Source organism: Amblyomma americanum, chromosome 8, assembly GCF_052857255.1.
Source record: "Amblyomma americanum isolate KBUSLIRL-KWMA chromosome 8, ASM5285725v1, whole genome shotgun sequence".
NCBI lineage: Eukaryota > Metazoa > Arthropoda > Arachnida > Ixodida > Ixodidae > Amblyomma > Amblyomma americanum.
Genome location: NC_135504.1, coordinates 23,693,034 through 23,709,710, shown reverse-complemented (window position 1 = coordinate 23,709,710; position 16,677 = coordinate 23,693,034). Strand labels below are relative to the sequence as shown.

General features: G+C 45.7%; 2 protein-coding genes across 3 annotated transcripts in view; one reads left to right on the top strand and one right to left on the bottom strand.

Moving 5' to 3' along the window:
• Positions 1 to 16,677, top strand: part of LOC144101118 (lysosomal alpha-mannosidase-like) — a 138,249-nt gene that overhangs the window by 18,837 nt on the left and 102,735 nt on the right. The window lies entirely within an intron of this gene.
• On the bottom strand, positions 4,459 to 13,125 carry LOC144100140 (8.6 kDa transglutaminase substrate-like). 2 transcript variants are annotated; one of them, XM_077633170.1, is made up of 4 exons: positions 13,010 to 13,106; positions 12,285 to 12,341; positions 8,267 to 8,390; positions 4,459 to 4,762 (listed from the first exon to the last, which is right to left on the bottom strand). In XM_077633170.1, the coding sequence occupies exons 2-4, from the start codon at positions 12,332 to 12,334 to the stop codon at positions 4,622 to 4,624; spliced, it is 315 nt and encodes a 104-aa protein (XP_077489296.1). In that variant the 5' UTR covers positions 12,335 to 12,341; positions 13,010 to 13,106; the 3' UTR covers positions 4,459 to 4,621. The 2 variants fall into 2 exon arrangements, with proteins under 2 accessions (XP_077489296.1, XP_077489297.1); XM_077633171.1 differs by lacking the exon at positions 8,267 to 8,390 and having other exon boundaries at positions 13,010 to 13,125.

The following is a 16,677-nucleotide window of genomic DNA, read 5'->3' as shown; positions in this document are numbered from 1 at the left end:
AACTTGGCATCTCGGCCGGAGATCACCAAGCGATAAAATAACCGGTTGAACTGGACAGCGCTAGCTTAGACAAACTACGTCGAAGGACAGAAAAACAAACAGGACGAACGCTTGGTACCTCATCGACAAAATAACCCTGGTAAACGGCTTTCACGCATAGTCCACACGGAGGCACAGTCTCAAGTAATCCGCCTGGTTGGCTGAAACGACGCGGATGACGAGAGGAGGAGAAGGTGCAAACTTTTATTGAAATTACTATTAGTACTCCGTGTAAGCCCCTAGCGGTCCATCAGCCCTTTGGCACCGCTTCTTGCTTTACCATGTCGAATCAGTTTGAGCTGGTCGGTTGGTTTAGCTGCTAGTATAGTTTGATAGGGAAAAGATAAAGTTCACTGAGTGCGCTTGCAGGCAGGCCCACAGGTAGTGGTAGACATCAGCTGGATCGAGTGCCTTAGCAAGTGGTGGTGCAGTAGGAAGGAGTGATATGAGAATGTTTTCTATGGCTTTTTTTGTAGGAGAATAACAGCGAGCTTGATGCTGCTGATTAGGGAGCATTATTCAAAAAGAAACACTGTAGTTTGTGGCTAGAAGCGTAGGAAGCAGTCAAGGCATCCGCCGACAAAACAGAGCTAACCATTGAATCAACCGAACCGTCCTTCGACTCCCGTGACTTAGTAGGAACGTTCGAAGCCTAACGTATGTACGTACATGTCCAGGTTCTCCCAATTGCTCGACACTTTCGGTATGTATGTTTCAATTTATCCCGCAGCATTAGGAGCGGAAAGCGGGCCTTACTGGCACACCAGGGCTATTAAAGAACAATTGTGCATCGCGTGTACTTCCTTGTGGGAGTTGTGATGGCGACCTCTTACAAGAAGCCGCTTTCGGGGGAGTAATTACTCATTAGTATGCCATTGAGTCATGCGGCTGCAGGAGCGCTGTTCAACCTTCTCAGTTACATTTCTGTTCAAGAAAAATTCGTTCTGGTCAGGGGATCGAACCCGGGACCACCGCCTGTCCGGGGTAGTTGCTCCACCAAGCTTACCAGAACGGAACTCAAGAAAGAAGCCGCAAACGCACCTCAAAAAAGGCTCTCTACAGCCAATCGCATCGACCGATTGTCATGATGTAGTGATCAATCCAGTTCATCCCTGGTTAATCCCCTTTAACCTCAAGCCCTTACAATTTCACGCTAGCACATGCAAGAGGATTAACTGCAACGCCATTTGCTGGAGAACCTCTTTTGAGGGGCATCGCCGCTTCTTTCTTGAGTTGCATCGCACTAGAGCAGATGACAGACCGAGGCCAAATTGACCAACTTGAAACAGGAAAATAGTATAATGTTTTTAATGAGAACAGATGTCGCGTTGTCCTTTGTGGCTTTGATTGAAACATGTGCAGTATGACGGCCGCGAGCGTAGTTAAATGAGCTGGCGAGATTAACATGCTTGTAAACCTTTGTAGTGAAGTGTTCGACGAAATTCCGCCGGGCAGGGTAAGCGAAATTGGTTTTGACAGCGTGAGAATATTATTTCACTTCCTGCTGGCAGTAAATTCTCGCGCGAGTGTACAATTTGTGTTCTAACGAGCAAACATTTTAATCCAGTTCAGTTTGGCTATTTCGTTGTTTCGTAATTTTTATTGTTATTTTTATTGTTTCGTTATTTCCTTTAAGAGACACGTAACTGCGTAAAATACACGAAGTCGGGATAGTGAGATCAAATGTCTCTTATCAATCCCGCGTAGTTAAATTGCTGGTTTCATGCTCCGCTGTATAGTATGTGCCTGAGAAGTGGCCCTTCTAAGGGGCAAATTCACGACGTAAAGAAGGGAGTGAAAGAAGAAAGGAAGAATAAGGTGCCTTAGTGGAGGGCTTCGGAATAATTTTGACCACCTGCGGATCTTTAACGTGCACTGATATCGCACAGCACACGGGCGCCTTAACGTTTCGCCTCCAACGTGATTAAGAACAGCCGAAAAGGACGCGCTCACAAGAGGAAGTAGTAAACAGGGCGACGCTGGAAACACAGGTGAATTTTACTAAGTTAAAGTTGTCACAACAGAGAATAATAATAATAATAATTGGTTTTGGGGGAAAGGAAAGGGCGCAGTATCTGTCTCATATATCATTGGACACCTAAACCGCGCCGTAAGGGAAGAGATAAAGGAGGGAGTGAAAGAATAAAGGAAGAAGAGGTGCCGTAGTGGAGGTCTCCGGAATAATTTTGACCACCTGGGGATCTTTAACGTGCACGGACATCGCACAGCACACGGGCGCCTTCGCGTTTTTCCTCCATAAAAACGCAGCCGCCGCGGTTGGGTTCGAACCCGGGAACTCCGGATCAGTAGCCGAGCGCCCTAACCACTGAGCCACCGCAGCGGGTGCAGAGTGACGTTTAGGGTGTGCCATGCAGAGAGTGCCGTTTGAGAGTGCTGTTTAGAGAGCTCTGTGTAGAGGGACGTGCAGACAGTGGCGTTTAGAGATTGCCGTTTAGAGAGTTCAGAGTAGAGAGTGATGTTTAGAGAGTTCCGTGTAGAGTGCCGTGACGAAAGGGCCATGTAGAGAAAGCCGCTTAGAGAGTGCCGTAAAGCGAGTGTTCTGTAGAGAGTTCTGTTTAGAGAGTTCCGTGTATAGTGCCGTGTAGAGAGTGCCATGTGGAGAGTGCTGCTTAGAGAGTGCCGTCTAAAGAGTGCCCTGTAGAGAGTGCTCTAAAGCGAGTGCCGTGAAGAGAGTGGTGTGTAGAGAGTGGCGTTTAGAGATTGCCATTTAGAGAGTGCCGTGTAGAGTGCCGTCCAACGGCACTTTTAAATAGGTTACCGTCCGACGGCGCAGCCAGAGTGCATACTAATCATTCAGCGCCGTCCTGCTGACAGGCGTCTGCCACCTGCGTCAAACCGGGCGGATGTCAATGGCGGTTCTCATGAGGCACTTCGCAAGGACGGGGCAACAGCAGCCGACACTTTCTATACGCCATTGCTGCTGTTCTTTAGTTCAGCCTTCTTTAACGGACATATGATTTGGTTCGATTCAAAGCACCTTAACACTAGCTTTTGAATGGGATTTTAAACCACACCTATGTCATTCCTCCATTGTCACAATGCGTTGTACAAGTAGCTGTTCTTGCCCACCGGAAAGAATGCGACATTGTGATTCCAAATATTTTAGTGCATATTTCCGGCCTTTCATATTTTATCCTTGCTTGCATCTCTCCGGAGCCCCCTTCATGTTTTTTGGTGGTGTCGGTGTAAAACATTTATTTATACTATTTACAAAAGATTTATTGCTTGGACCGGGCCTGAAGGGCCCGGCCCTCACAATAACTATGAGAGATCTCCAGTTCGGGACCCCTGTGGCCTCCGCGGCGGCCCGGGCTCTTGTTACCACGGCTCGTTGGTCCTGGAGGTTTGAGCAGCCGAGCAGGGCAGCCTCCCAGTCCTCTCGTGTTGGGTGGGGTAATAATAATCTTAATTGGTTTTTTAGGGAAAGAAAATGGCGCGGTATCTGTCTCACATCTCGGCGGACACCTGAACCGCGTCGTTAGGGAAGGGATAAAGGAGGGAGTGAAAGAAGAAAGGAAGAAAAAGGTGCCACAGTGGAGGGCTCGGGAATAATTTCGACCACCTGGGGATCTTTAACGTGCACTGACATCGCACAGCACACGAGCGCCTTAGCGCGTTAGTCTGAATTCAGTGCTTTTTTTTTACTTTTGTGCGTTGAGGCTATCCTAGAGAGTGGCAAAACATGGGTCGAGTTTTAACGAAAGAAGGAAAACAAGTATCTTTCCTCTAGTTCTTCCGGAACATAAAATATCGCGTTTCGCCCCAGGATTCAGCCTACTGCTAACATAATTCTCTCTTAAGATTCCGATGCCTCCAAATTCTTAAATTTCGCATATGACAAGACCAATAACCAACCATAACTAAATACTTACGTTTGTACCGGACACCAGGATTATGGCACTGTACAATTTTTCAGAATGCCACATGCAGAATTTCGCGGCTTTCAGACTGCTTTTTTGTTCACCAAGCCTCACTTCACAGTTTTTTTTCTCAGCTCAGAAAAACCGAAACTTACCAACGTTTGGTCAGCTGAGCACATATGCGATAGCTATTGTCAGCTAAAAATACCAAATTAGTATGATTCCACATGTATAAGCTAGGCAGCACTAAGTAATGAACTGTCGCGTTTTGTCCCTCTCTCGCCTAAATGTTAACAAGCCCTGAAGGAAATTTTTCAGCAGTGATGACTTATGCCTGAGTTCTGTTCGTTGCTGCAAATGTTTGTACAAGGGGCCAAGGCCTCGTCAGGCTCTTAGCCTTTATCCTTGGCCTCCTCTTGGACACTGTCTGAGGACAAAGAAGAAAAAGAAAAAAAATTAGAGCCAGGATTGGGCACCGTTGGCGTATGCAACCTTGAGAGCAGCAGCAAGGAACTGACTCCGAACTCGTTGCCTGCGGGCAGAAGCCGCGTAGACTAGGCTTTTATTAGAATGACAAGTTCAACTTAAGGCTCTCTGTAGAGTAGATGGTTCACACAGTGTTTTATTGTGCTGCCTAATCTAGGCTTCCCAGTGTAGTCACGTGGAACTGGGATACCTGGCTGACGACTTCTGCGTGCTTGCTAGGCATGGTGTCCGCGCTCAGCCGCCGGTTGGGGCCTGCACTGTCCCTTAAAGTCCACGGACCCTTGGTTGTCAACTGCGCACTCGTAACCTTCGGAGCACACTTCGTTGAAGGGCAGGATGCACTCCTCTCCAGGGCACTGCGAGTCAAGCCGTGCCAAAGTCAATCCAACCGTGAGAGACACTGACCTTGTACGGAGAATCACAGGCCCAACAAGAAGCAGATTGCTGGCCTATGACCGTGGTCACCGGAATGAAGGAAACTACTCTTTATCAGGCATACCAAACAATTCTGGACAGCAGCAATATTGAACAGGAATGATTTTATGAGAGCAATTCTTTATACATTGTAAGATTTAACTATAACAATCAATATATTAGCAGATCGCCCGTTGTCAGGCTTGCATTTTTTGCTATTAGCGTTTTTTATACCGTTAAAAGCGTTCCCAATTGGTTCTCTATGGCGTCCTTATAACTGCTGGATAATAATAATAATAATTGGTTTTTGGTGAAAAGGAAATAGCGCAGTATCTGTCTCATATATCGTTGGACACCTGAACCGCGCCGTAAGGGAAGGGATAAAGGAGGGAGTGAAAGAAGAAAGAGAGAAATAGGTGCCGTAGTGAAGGGCTCCGGAATAATAACTGCTGGATGCGAGCGATGGAAACACTATAAAGGAAAGATTTTGCTACATATCGTAAGAATGGACCATTTCTTTCAATATTTCTATACTAGTACCATACAGTTTTCCAATATTCAAATTTTAGTCCAAGAATGTTGAAAATGTCACACTACAAGACAGCGTTACAGTCTCACAATCGCCCCTTTTGGCGATCGTGTAGTAACTGCTTCAGAGATTCATTTTTTTTTTCGAGAAGAGTAGCGGAGTGCTATGAGCTTACTAACGACAAGGTTCTGCAGCAATCTCTGAGACCATTCACCGGAAGCATCAGTTTTTAATGACTAGTATTCTGTTGTATTCCATTCCTGACCCCGATATAGTTCTGAATTTATTAATGAGACCTACATGTTGATCTTGGAGATTAGTAATAATTCAGACACTAAAGATCTGATATGTGTTATTGTTAATTTGCCCTCCTTTGTTGTATACTGCCTTTGTTGACTTTATTGACAGTATGGCTGATGCCTTTTTTTCTTCTTATTCGTGTTTGGCATTTGTTTCTTCGGAATATCTGATGTCTATACTTGTGTCTTTTCTGTATTCCCACCCTGCCCAAATTCCTTCCTGGGATTTCAGTATCAATAAATAAAACAAAAATAAAAATTCGTTCCTTTTCGGCCAATGTACCGGCCGTGGCAACGTCAGCAAGAACTACACTGTGCCGCATAGAATAGCAGTAGTTCTGGGACCTGTCTGTTCAGTCGCCATTATTTCTTTTTGCCATGGCCCTCCGTCTCCGGACCATATGGGTGTTTACGGCGTCGGAGGTTACGGCATTCGGCTGTTTTGTCCGAATGTTTATTTAACGTGGGCTGGCATTGCACAGCGCACGGTTGGTTTTGTATTTCCCCAGCATCGAAATACGGCCGCCGCGGCCCTGATCGAATCCGGGACCTGGGCATCAGCTGCCGAATGCCAAAGCCACCGAGCCATCCCGGCGAGTGCGGACGTGTCTCAATGGACATAAAAAGTGAAAGACACCCGTGTACTTTGCGATCTAATAATGCACAGTAACTAATCCCAGGGGGTCGAAATTATGTAACTTTATGGAGGAAAAACGCTAAGGTGCCCGTGTGCTGTGCGATGTCAGTGCACGTTAAAGATCCCCAGGTGGTCGAAATTATCCCGGAGTCCTCCACTACGGCACCTCTTTCTTCCTTTCTCCTTTCACTCTCTCCTTTATCCCTTCCCTTACGGCGCGGCTCAGGTGTCCAACGCTATATATGAGACAGATTCTGCGCCATTTCCTTTTCCCAAAAACCAATTATAAGCCGTCTGCAACTCCGTGTCTTTACTCTCTTCCTTCTTTCGATCCCTCCTCCATCTCTTCCCTAAAGGGGCGGTTGATAATAATAATAATAATTGGTTTTGGGGGGAAAGGAAATGGCGCAGTATCTGTCCCATATATCGTTGGACAACTGAACCGCGCCGTAAGGGAAGGGATAAAGGAGGGAGTGAAAGAAGAAAGAAAAGGGGCGGTTGAGGTGCGACATTTTGCGCGTCTTTCCTTTCGTCATAAGTTGTAAATTCGTAAATTGGTTGTTGGGGAAAGGAAATGGCGCAGTATCTGTCTCAAATATCGGCGGACACTTGAATCGCGCCGTAAGGGAAGGGATAAAGGAGGGAGTGAAAGAAGAAAGGAAGAAAGAGGTGCCGTAGTGGAGGGCTACGGAATAATTTCGACCACCAGGGTACCTTTAACGTGCACTGACACCGCACAGCACACGGACGCCTTTTGCGTTTGGCCTCCATCGTAACGTGGCCGCCGCGGTCGGGTTCGAACCCGGGTCCTCCGGATCAGTAGCCGAGCGTCCTAACCACTGAGCCACCACGGCGGGTGATTTCTCATAACGCCATTACTTACTGCGCACGAAAACGCTTTTAATTTCGACGTCGCCAATACCGGTTTGGTCAGTCAGTGTTGTTGCAGGGTGGAGCAGCCCAATTTTCCTAAACAAGCACTGAGGACAAACAAAAGGCATAGCGCACTAAGGACGAGACTAAGAAAGAGACAAACACAGCGCTGTGTTTGTCACTTTCTTAGTCCCGTCCTTCGTGCGCTGTGCCTTCAGTTTGAAGCATGTACCGACTAGCCCAGACAAATACATTACTGACGACAACTTTACTCAATTTTTGTCCTAACTAAAAGTCTACTTGCTGACTTATTCTGGCTACGTCAACGTTTATGCGCGAACGAAAAACGGATTTACTGTTGAGAAAATTGCATTTAAAAATTGTCCCGCTCTAGATTCGAACCTATGGCGTCTACACCGAAAAAAGGACTCCGTGATTGCCTTTTAGAAATTAATGGCGGTATAGCCTAGAATCTGGGGTCCGAGCACAAAAAGCGCTGTTGATGGACGGCAATTTACTTGAAAAATACACCGCTGATGGTGACAGTGTTTAACTTTGTTTTTTGCCTTTTCTACAACTTATAAAAGCTTTTTTTTTTCACTATAAGAGACATTTTTACGATTTGAACGCGGTAATATTTCGATACAGGCTGGCTTTAATTTGCCCTTATTGCCTATTTAAAACATAAATAAAGCGCTCGGCTGGTCATATGCCCCTCACTGTCATAATTAATTTATAGCTGTCCTTTTTCAGCGACACCTAAGAAGCCATGAAGTCAGTGCGTTCAGAAATACGGTATAGATGTCTCCGGCAAGAACAACCTTCCCTGCGCTGTGTGTTTCTTGGTACAATGCAGTCAAAGCGTTCCATATGTGAGCCCAGTCCACAAAAGAGCTGCGGACAGTCTAGTAATACCTTTTTTTCTCGGGAAAAATTGAGCACCTCAGACTACGGACTGGGTGCTGACTAGTGTCTGGAAATTACGGTATTTACGTAGTTTCGAGGCAGGTAAGGTCGAGTGCTAGCCCTTTGCGGTAACTGTGTTCTCAATCACCAAATGCCCACGTGCCAGCTTTCTTTACGAAAGCTCGGCTTGAGCAGTGCGTACCTTGTAGCAAATGTCGCAGCAGCCACAGAAGTCCTTGTAAGTTCCGCAGGAGCACTGCTTTTCGGGGCAGGTCCCCGGATCGCACTTAACCTGGCTGCAGTTAGGCATCGAGTATGCCCACACGCTGACAGAAGGCAGCCAATGGGCAGGTGACAAAAGAGAATAGACAAATATCAAACTCACTCAGCTAAGGAGAGGGCTAATAATAATAATAATAATTGGTATTGGGGGAAAGGAAATGGCGCAGTATCTGTCTCATATATCGTAGGACACCTGAACCGCGCCGTAAGAGAAGGGTAAAGGAGGTAGTGAAAGAAGAAAGCAAGCGAAAGGTGCCGTAGTGAAGGGCTCCGGAATAATTTCTACCACCTGGGGATCTTTAACGTGCACTGACATCCCACAGCACACGGGCGCCTTAGCGTTTTTCCTCCATAAAGACGCAGCCGCCGTGGTCGGGTTCGAGCCCGGGAACTCCGGATCAGTTGTCGAGCGCCCTAACCACTGAGCCACCGCGGCGGGGCAAGGGGGGGGGGGGGTAATAATAATAATTGGTTTTTTGGGGAAAGGAAATGGCGCAGTATCTGTCTCATATATCGGCGGACACCTGAACCGCGCCGTAAGGGAAGGGATAAAGGAGGGACTGAAAGAAGAAAGGAAGAAAGAGGTCCCGTAGTGGAGGGCTCCGGAATAATTTCGACCACCTGGGGATCTTTAACGTGCACTGACATCGCACAGCACACGGGCGCCTTAGCGTTTTTCCTCCATAAAGACGCAGCCGCCGCGGTCGGGTTCGAACCCGGGAACTCCGGATCAGTAGTCGAGCGCCCTAACCCCTGAGCCACCGCGGGGCTGGGAAAGCAGTTTCTGCACAAACTGTTTTCTCATATACTTTGTTGACTTCACAGCGCGAAACAGACAGGGACGACAGACACAAAACGACAGGGACGGGTGCATTTGACACCTGTCAGAGGCTCCCGAAATGACAGCCCCCCCTCCCCCGCCCCTATCGTTTCGTTTCTTTCGTCCTTGTCTGTTTCGCGCTGTGAAGTCAACATGAGCGGTCACCAACTTGCACAAACGAGAATTCTGATCCATGTTATAGTTTGTTGTACGCACAGCTGTTTCAGATGTTGTTTACGCCGCAGTGTGCTTATATGTATAGAACTTGTAGCTTTTCTTTGTATGCACTACGTCTAGTAGGTATTTCTGTGTTTGAGGCGAGCTTAGCATTCTTCAACCAAATAGGAAGCTTTTTGATGCTCCCTAGCGAATGCATAAAAATTATATCTCAGAACAGTTTGCTTGAAAGCACGTAATCTGCTAATTTCGTGCACACATAATTTTCCACCACTCAAAATTTCAAAATTTTCAAAAATGTTAGTGCTATGTGCGTCCCTGAAACAAAAAGTTTTTTCAACGATGCCTCGGGATTTTCTTTGAAAAATCCTGGTGTTTCGTGGTCGATCCGTTTATGGCACTTTTTACGAAGGCGTGTATATGCCTGCATAAAGTCAATCGTAGGTATCTAGCGATGAAAAACTTACACGTGTGCTGCCTTAAAACCTTGATATAGTATTTAGGCGTGAAGATTATTGTTTTGAACGAAAATAATAACATAACACAATAAACTCTGATAAAATAGAGTTAATGAGCCGGAAACGAGGCGTAATCGTCGAGCACTCATAACACCCTACAGAGTACTCGAGCCCGATCGCATTACTTCCGCGAATTTGTGTCTGCACGCACTCAGCTGGGCTGGCGAAAGGTTACGCCCTTATAAAAATGGTCGCTAGACAGTCTATAGACTGTATTTTCTTCCTATAGTTATTTAGTTTAGTCCATTCATAGTCTATAGACTATCTATAGACAAAGGTCTACTTAAAGAGTATGACCATAAATCTGTAGATTGTGTATAGACTGTCTATCGGATTGTATTGCCTATAAACTGTTCTCTGGTGTTCGTCTATAGAGAATCTATAGACTTTATAGACAGAAGTCTATGGACGGTGTATAGATTGTCTAAGGAAGTTTTTGGAAGGACGATGCAAACTCTGCAGTCAGCGCCTTGAGTTCCTGCGGGCTTTTACAGAATATAAGTCGAGGCGACAAAAATGAATGAAAAATAATAGCCTCTCCCGCACCACTGCTGTATCGCGGGTGTAATCCCATTAGTAATATAGAAGATGTGGCCCTGAGACAACAGAAATTTTGCCACCCAAAGATGGAAAGAGGCAACACGTCACTGTCATGAGCGCGAATAATAATAATAATAATAATAATAATAATAATAATAATAATAATAATAATAATAATAATAATAATAATAATAATAATAATAATAATAATAATAATAATAATTGGTTTTGGGGGAAAGTAAATTTATTTATTTATTTATTTATTTATTTATTTATTTATTTATTTATTTATTTATTTATTTATTTAGGACATACTGCAGGCCCAGTGAAGGGCCCTGGCACGTATCTGTCTCATATATCGTTGGACACCTGAACCGCGCCGTAAGGAAAGGGATAAAGGAGGGAGTGAAAGAAGAAAGGAAAAAGAGGTGCCGTAGTGGAGGGCTCCGGAATAATTTAGACCACCTGGGGATCTTTAACGTGCACTGACATCGCACAGCACACGGGCGCCTTAGCGTTTTTCCTCCATAAAAACGCAGCTGCCGCAGTCGGGTTCGAACCCGGGTACTGCGGATCAGTAGTCGAGCGCCCTAACCACTGAGCCACCGCGGCGGGGCTGCGCGAATGTCAACTGCTATTATTTTAACATGAAACGAGCTGCTTCGGGAAAGAAACCTTCACCGCCATCCGGAATGATTTTGAGCGTTGTAGAAATGCACACATGTTGTTTCGACCGGTCGCGATCCGGGCTATCGACGCCGAAGAACGTAACTGCAGATAACTCGGTCTCAGAAGGGTAGCTGAGACCTTGCATGATAAGAACTGCATGATCAAAAGAAATTGGAAGTACCATGGCAGTACGTATGTACCTGTGAGCACCTACTTTAGTTACTCGCATAATTAACACTTTTTCCCCCAAGAGTCTCTGAGAATTACGGGGATGCGTTAATTACGCAAGGTAAAATATTCAGAAAAATTTTGAAAAAGTTAAAAACGGGACAGTGTGACAATGGCGAAATAAATACTTCATACGGTGCGACTCATCTTAATAAAAATAAAATCGCTTTCCAGCATAGTGTGCGTGCTCGAAAATACGGCACCTCTTCGTTCCTTTCTTCTTTCACTCCCTCCTTTATCCCTTCTCTTACGGCGCGGTTCAGGTGTCCAACGATATATGAGACAGATACTGCGCTATCTCTTTTCCCCAAAAAAACAATTTAATTTCTTCACATTTACGTAAAACCCGTACGTATAACCTGTGTAGCTGCAGATAATGCTCTCAAAACAGAACAAAACTGGAGTTGACTCTAGAACAACTCTCAGCATTCAGAGCGAAGCAGAGCGGTAGCAAGTTGCTACATTATTTAATATGTCAGATTGGTCAGAGTACCCTTAGTGACTATAGACGTGGTTTCTAGTATTAGTTCTCGGATTCCGCGCGGAACATTCATATTTCCTATTCGTCCTTTAGGGTGAGGTATAAGGGTGCAGTAGCCTTTATATTCGACGTATAGATCTTTACACTAATGCGCAGTTCTTCTGGCGTTCTAAATAGAGCGCCTGCTAGTATTCAATATCATCAGCAGCAGACTGCGCGCCTAAAGAAAGGGGTGCGTTCGTTACGCAAAGGGGGAAAAAGTTCTTTTGGGCTTTTTAAGTAAGGGGGTGCGTTCTTTATATGAGCGCATTCATTACGCAAGCAAACAAAAAAAACAAAACAAAACGGGTGGTGACCCTTAAGGCGGAGCTTAAAGGTCGATGTCGATATCGTTAATAATTAAACACCTGTACATGCGGAATTATTTATTCGTTGGCGGCGGCACTTAGTGGCAGCGTTTGTCCACATTTTCTGGGCTTATACCCCAAAGAGGGAGATGACTTACCTGGCGACAGCGACGGACAAGATAGGTATATAAAATTCAGCAATCTTCATCTTCAGCCTGCAACAAAGTTAAGGCCCCGAGGCCTATCTGCATGAAGGAGGGTTGAACAATTCCCAGCTCTGGATAGTAAATTGTGGCTATGTTGAACCCTGTGGTTGAACCTACGGCGATCTGAGCCTTACGGCGCGCGCTGCATAAATTTGAGAACACGTCTTCCCGCGATTGGTGGCTCCATCACGGGGAAGGCAAGAGAACCAGTGCACAGCTTCTACATGCAGGAGACTCAGCGACGATATGCCTCAACGCTTGCGAATGGCGGCGCACCACTTCGCAGCTGGCTTCTGCAGAACTGTATCCGTACTGGATTTCTGTTAATTTATACAGCTACTGAAACACTCGTCTTATTTTAAAAACACCAGCGTGAACTTCCTATTTAAAACTTCCATATCGTTTTACTATAGAAGAGCGCCGTTATACACCGATACAAGACAACTTCAATTTTTTCGTGGTGTTCCTATAAGTCACTTCATGTGCACTGCGTATAAGAACTGGAGAAGAGCGTAGGGCCCCTAAGGGGCAGCTTGATTAACAATATATTTAACTTACTTGGCGTTACTTGTTAATTTCAGGGATTGTAAGCTAGCACTCACGCAGTCGAGCATAATTTATAGAAATTTAGCTTATAGTTAAAGAGATGTGGTCTGAAAAGTTGAGGTATATCTCACCTGTATTGGGTTTGCGTAGTTGAAACAGTGCCTAGCTGTTTGCGTGGCGCTCACATAAAAAGGATGTTTTCGGTTTTGTTTGCAGCTGTCGTCATATACGACCAGCTGTGGCGAACGGCGAACAGTCATCAAAGTACTTACTTTGCTGGTAAAGCAACAAAACGAGAACTTCCGCTACGACCGCAGGTGCACGAGTGTAATGTGGCGAGGCCGACTGCCGGAGAGGCCTCTTGCAACGTTGAGTGGCAATCCGATGCTAGAACCTTCAGGCCGTAACGGAACCACAGGCGACTTCATACAGAGCAAAATTAACTGAACTGCTTATTCCGGAATCACTTCCACAAAGCCTTCGTTGGCGCTTCTGCTCTCGCTTCCTTCCGGTGCCTCCTTGCAAAACCCAAGCCTCCTTCGAAAGGAGGTTTGTGGTTTGAAGTCATACGAACATTAGCTTTCTAATGTGCATTGTCGTGGGAGCACCGATAAGTGGTGTAATTCTTCTCATACCAGTTTTATGCTGATTCACATAACTTAAATTACTCTTTGCTGTGATCGTCGCAAGTGTTTGATTAGCAGTGACCCCAATAAAGTTCATTCAGGAACCACTTCAGGCGGCTCGCCCATCACGTACGGCGTTGTAGCCAGCACGTGACAATATGTATACTGTCTTGGCTGTAAACAAAAGTAGCCAAGTATATTCGTGGCAGAAGGGAGGTAGGAAGTCGGGAATATGGCGGGTACAAAAGAAAACAATATATGGTCAGTTAGGCACTACTACTCCCGGTCAGAGGGTACCATCGGGTAGGAACGCAGGGTTTATCAAAAACATTCTGGACCACGTTATTACCAGCAATCGTAAAACATACTTTTAGAGAATTAATTGCTGTGAGTTGAACTACGCTCAGAAGTTGCGAGGAAATAATGTCCAAGGTGCGCCAAACGCGCGACGTCATAATGGCAGTGTTGTAGGCGTTACCGAAAAAAAGTGACTTAATACGTTACTCGTTACGCTAAGAAAAAAGGAACGTGTTACCGCTCGGCGTTACCAACAAAGAAAAGTAACGCGTTACCGTTACCGCGCGCACGTTACTTGGCCGATACTGCATGGCCATAAATTTTAATTAGTGCGTCTTCGTCTTATAAACTCACGATAACAATTTCATACAGCTCATTTCACACAAAACTGCTGGCCCAAAGGACGATTTTACGCGAAATGCTGATTTAGCGAGAATAATTTGCACAAATGTGCAGGAGTTTATCAATGCTATAGTGGCCTAAAGTTGTCTGTAGATTTACAAGTGATAGATTATAACTCTGTGGCACATGGTGAAGCCATTTTCTGAACGTGACATTAAACACGAAATGACACTTCATCATCAATTCTAACTTCATAAAGAAAACACCGCTGAACTCTGAATAAATTTGAGGTAAATCTGAAAAATATGACGTTCCCAAATGCTCGGCATGCTTCCACTCTGTAGAGAGTTGTGCGTGTGCAGTGGTTCGGGAAGGGGAAGTAGGTGAAGGCAAGTGTGTGAATGCGTGTTCGTGCACGTGTTTCGTGGTGTATGGCTATTCTGACTTTTTTTTAGTTGGGTGCGTCGTCAACAGCAGGTGTTTTCTAGCATGTATGAGAGCCGCAACAAGGTCGTCGAGAGCATCTGTTTGTCTATGGGCAACATCAACAAAGAAGGCGGAGTGGGTGACAACTGGAACAAAAGTAACTAGTAATGTGACACCTCACGTTACCGAAAAATGTTAACGAAAGTACGTTACCCGTTACAGTTCCCTAATGGTATCGAGTACGTTACTAAGTTACCCAAAAAAGGAACGCGTTACCGCCAACACTGCATGATAACGGTGAACTGCAAAAGTGGGGGACGTGAACGCAAAACATCGACTGAAGGCAATAACCTTTGGGCAAATGGAGGCTCAACCCGTGAAGTTCGGTCACCAGAACGCGGTCACATCTGACAGTCTTCAGTGTATGGACGAAATGGTCTTATACGCGGATATATACGCGGATGCACACCACTGCTCCACACAAAGCTTCTTATTTTAACTGGAACGTTGCTTCGCGCGTTTCATCGGATTTCGTATCTGGAACACGGTTCCACTCATTTAAGCGGATTTTGAAAGCAGTAACGCTTATATTTCACCTGCTGCCCCGAACTTGTGTGGCACCAGATCAACAACTTATAGTCGCATTCTGTGGAGCATTGTTCGGAAAACACGCACGCACTATATATAGTGTATCCGTCTCTTCACAACTCTGCTGTAGAGGCTGCATCTATATCGCAATGGTAAAATACGTGCACGGGAGTGGAGCCTCCTATACTGAATTTTATAGGGCCGCTGTGGCGAACACTTGGTACTACTACACTGGTGTAGTAGCAGCCAGAAATTGGCGCGAAAGATGTTATACCTCAACAGGTCCTCTAAGTCTCTCCGGCTTTTATTACAATGAGAAGTTCAGCCTAAGGCTGTCGACAAAGAAGCTGATAAACGCGTATGCTTTCCCGCTGCCTAATGCACGGCTTCCAACTAGTCACGTGGAGCCGTGGTATTCGGCAACCGCGTATAATAGGGAAAGCTTGTGAATTCCTCCTAGCTGTGGCGCCAGTGTTCAGCTGCATCGCTGCGTCTGCAATATAATAATAATAATTGGTTTTGGGGGGGAAAGGAAATGGCGCAGTATCTGTCTCATATATCGTTGGGCACCTGAACCGCGCCGTAAGGGAAGGGATAAGGGAGGGAGTGAAAGAAGAAAGGAACAAAGGGGTGCCGTAGTGAAGGGCTCCGGAATAATTTCGACCACGTGGGGATCTCTAACGTGCACTGACATCGCACAGCACACGGACGCTTTAGCGTTTTTCCTCCATAAAAACGCAGCCGCCGCGGTCGGCTTCGAACCCGGGAACTCCGGACCAGTAGTCGAGCGCCCTAACCACTGAGCCACCGCGGCGGGTACGCGTCTGCTATATCCGTTTGTGAAAATAGGGGAATCAACGGCGTATTCGGCTACAAATCCGTTATCTCCCAAGTACACGTCGATGGCAGAGACACTGCGCAGAAGAGTTCTTCAAAGTCACAGGTGCCCCGATTAAGAGCCACATTGTAGAAGGGATATAGTCACAACAAAAAGTTCATTAATGTCCTCGATTAGTGATCACGGGACTAAAAAAACTGCTCTTGTTGCGAAGTTGGCACATAGGCTTACGAGCTTGTAGTCCCACAAAGTGGCAAGGTCCGGTAGAAAAAAGGCGATAACTGCGCCAGAGGGGCTCGTTCGTCGAGCAAGTTGTTATCGCCACGTATGTTCTCTAGATACTACATCAACATTCCCATGGACTTAATCTGAAAATCCGTGACCTGCCTTGAGTCCCTACACCCTACCTTGATTTCTGTACATAAGTACCTTAAATGGTCTCTATTAAGGTCGTCCTCCACCAATGACAGCTAAAGCTAAAGTGCCCGTCTGACCAATCTTTCTATTCTTTATTCTGTTCTTCAGCTCCTTTTCGAAAGGCGGAGGCAGGTCTAAGAGCAGTGATACGGGTTTCACTCTGGTCGTGGCCCTTCGCAAGTTTGCAAATTACAAACATATGTATAACATTACGAGACAAAAAGAGAGTAGGGGAAAGGGAACAAACACAAGTTCAAGGAAAAAG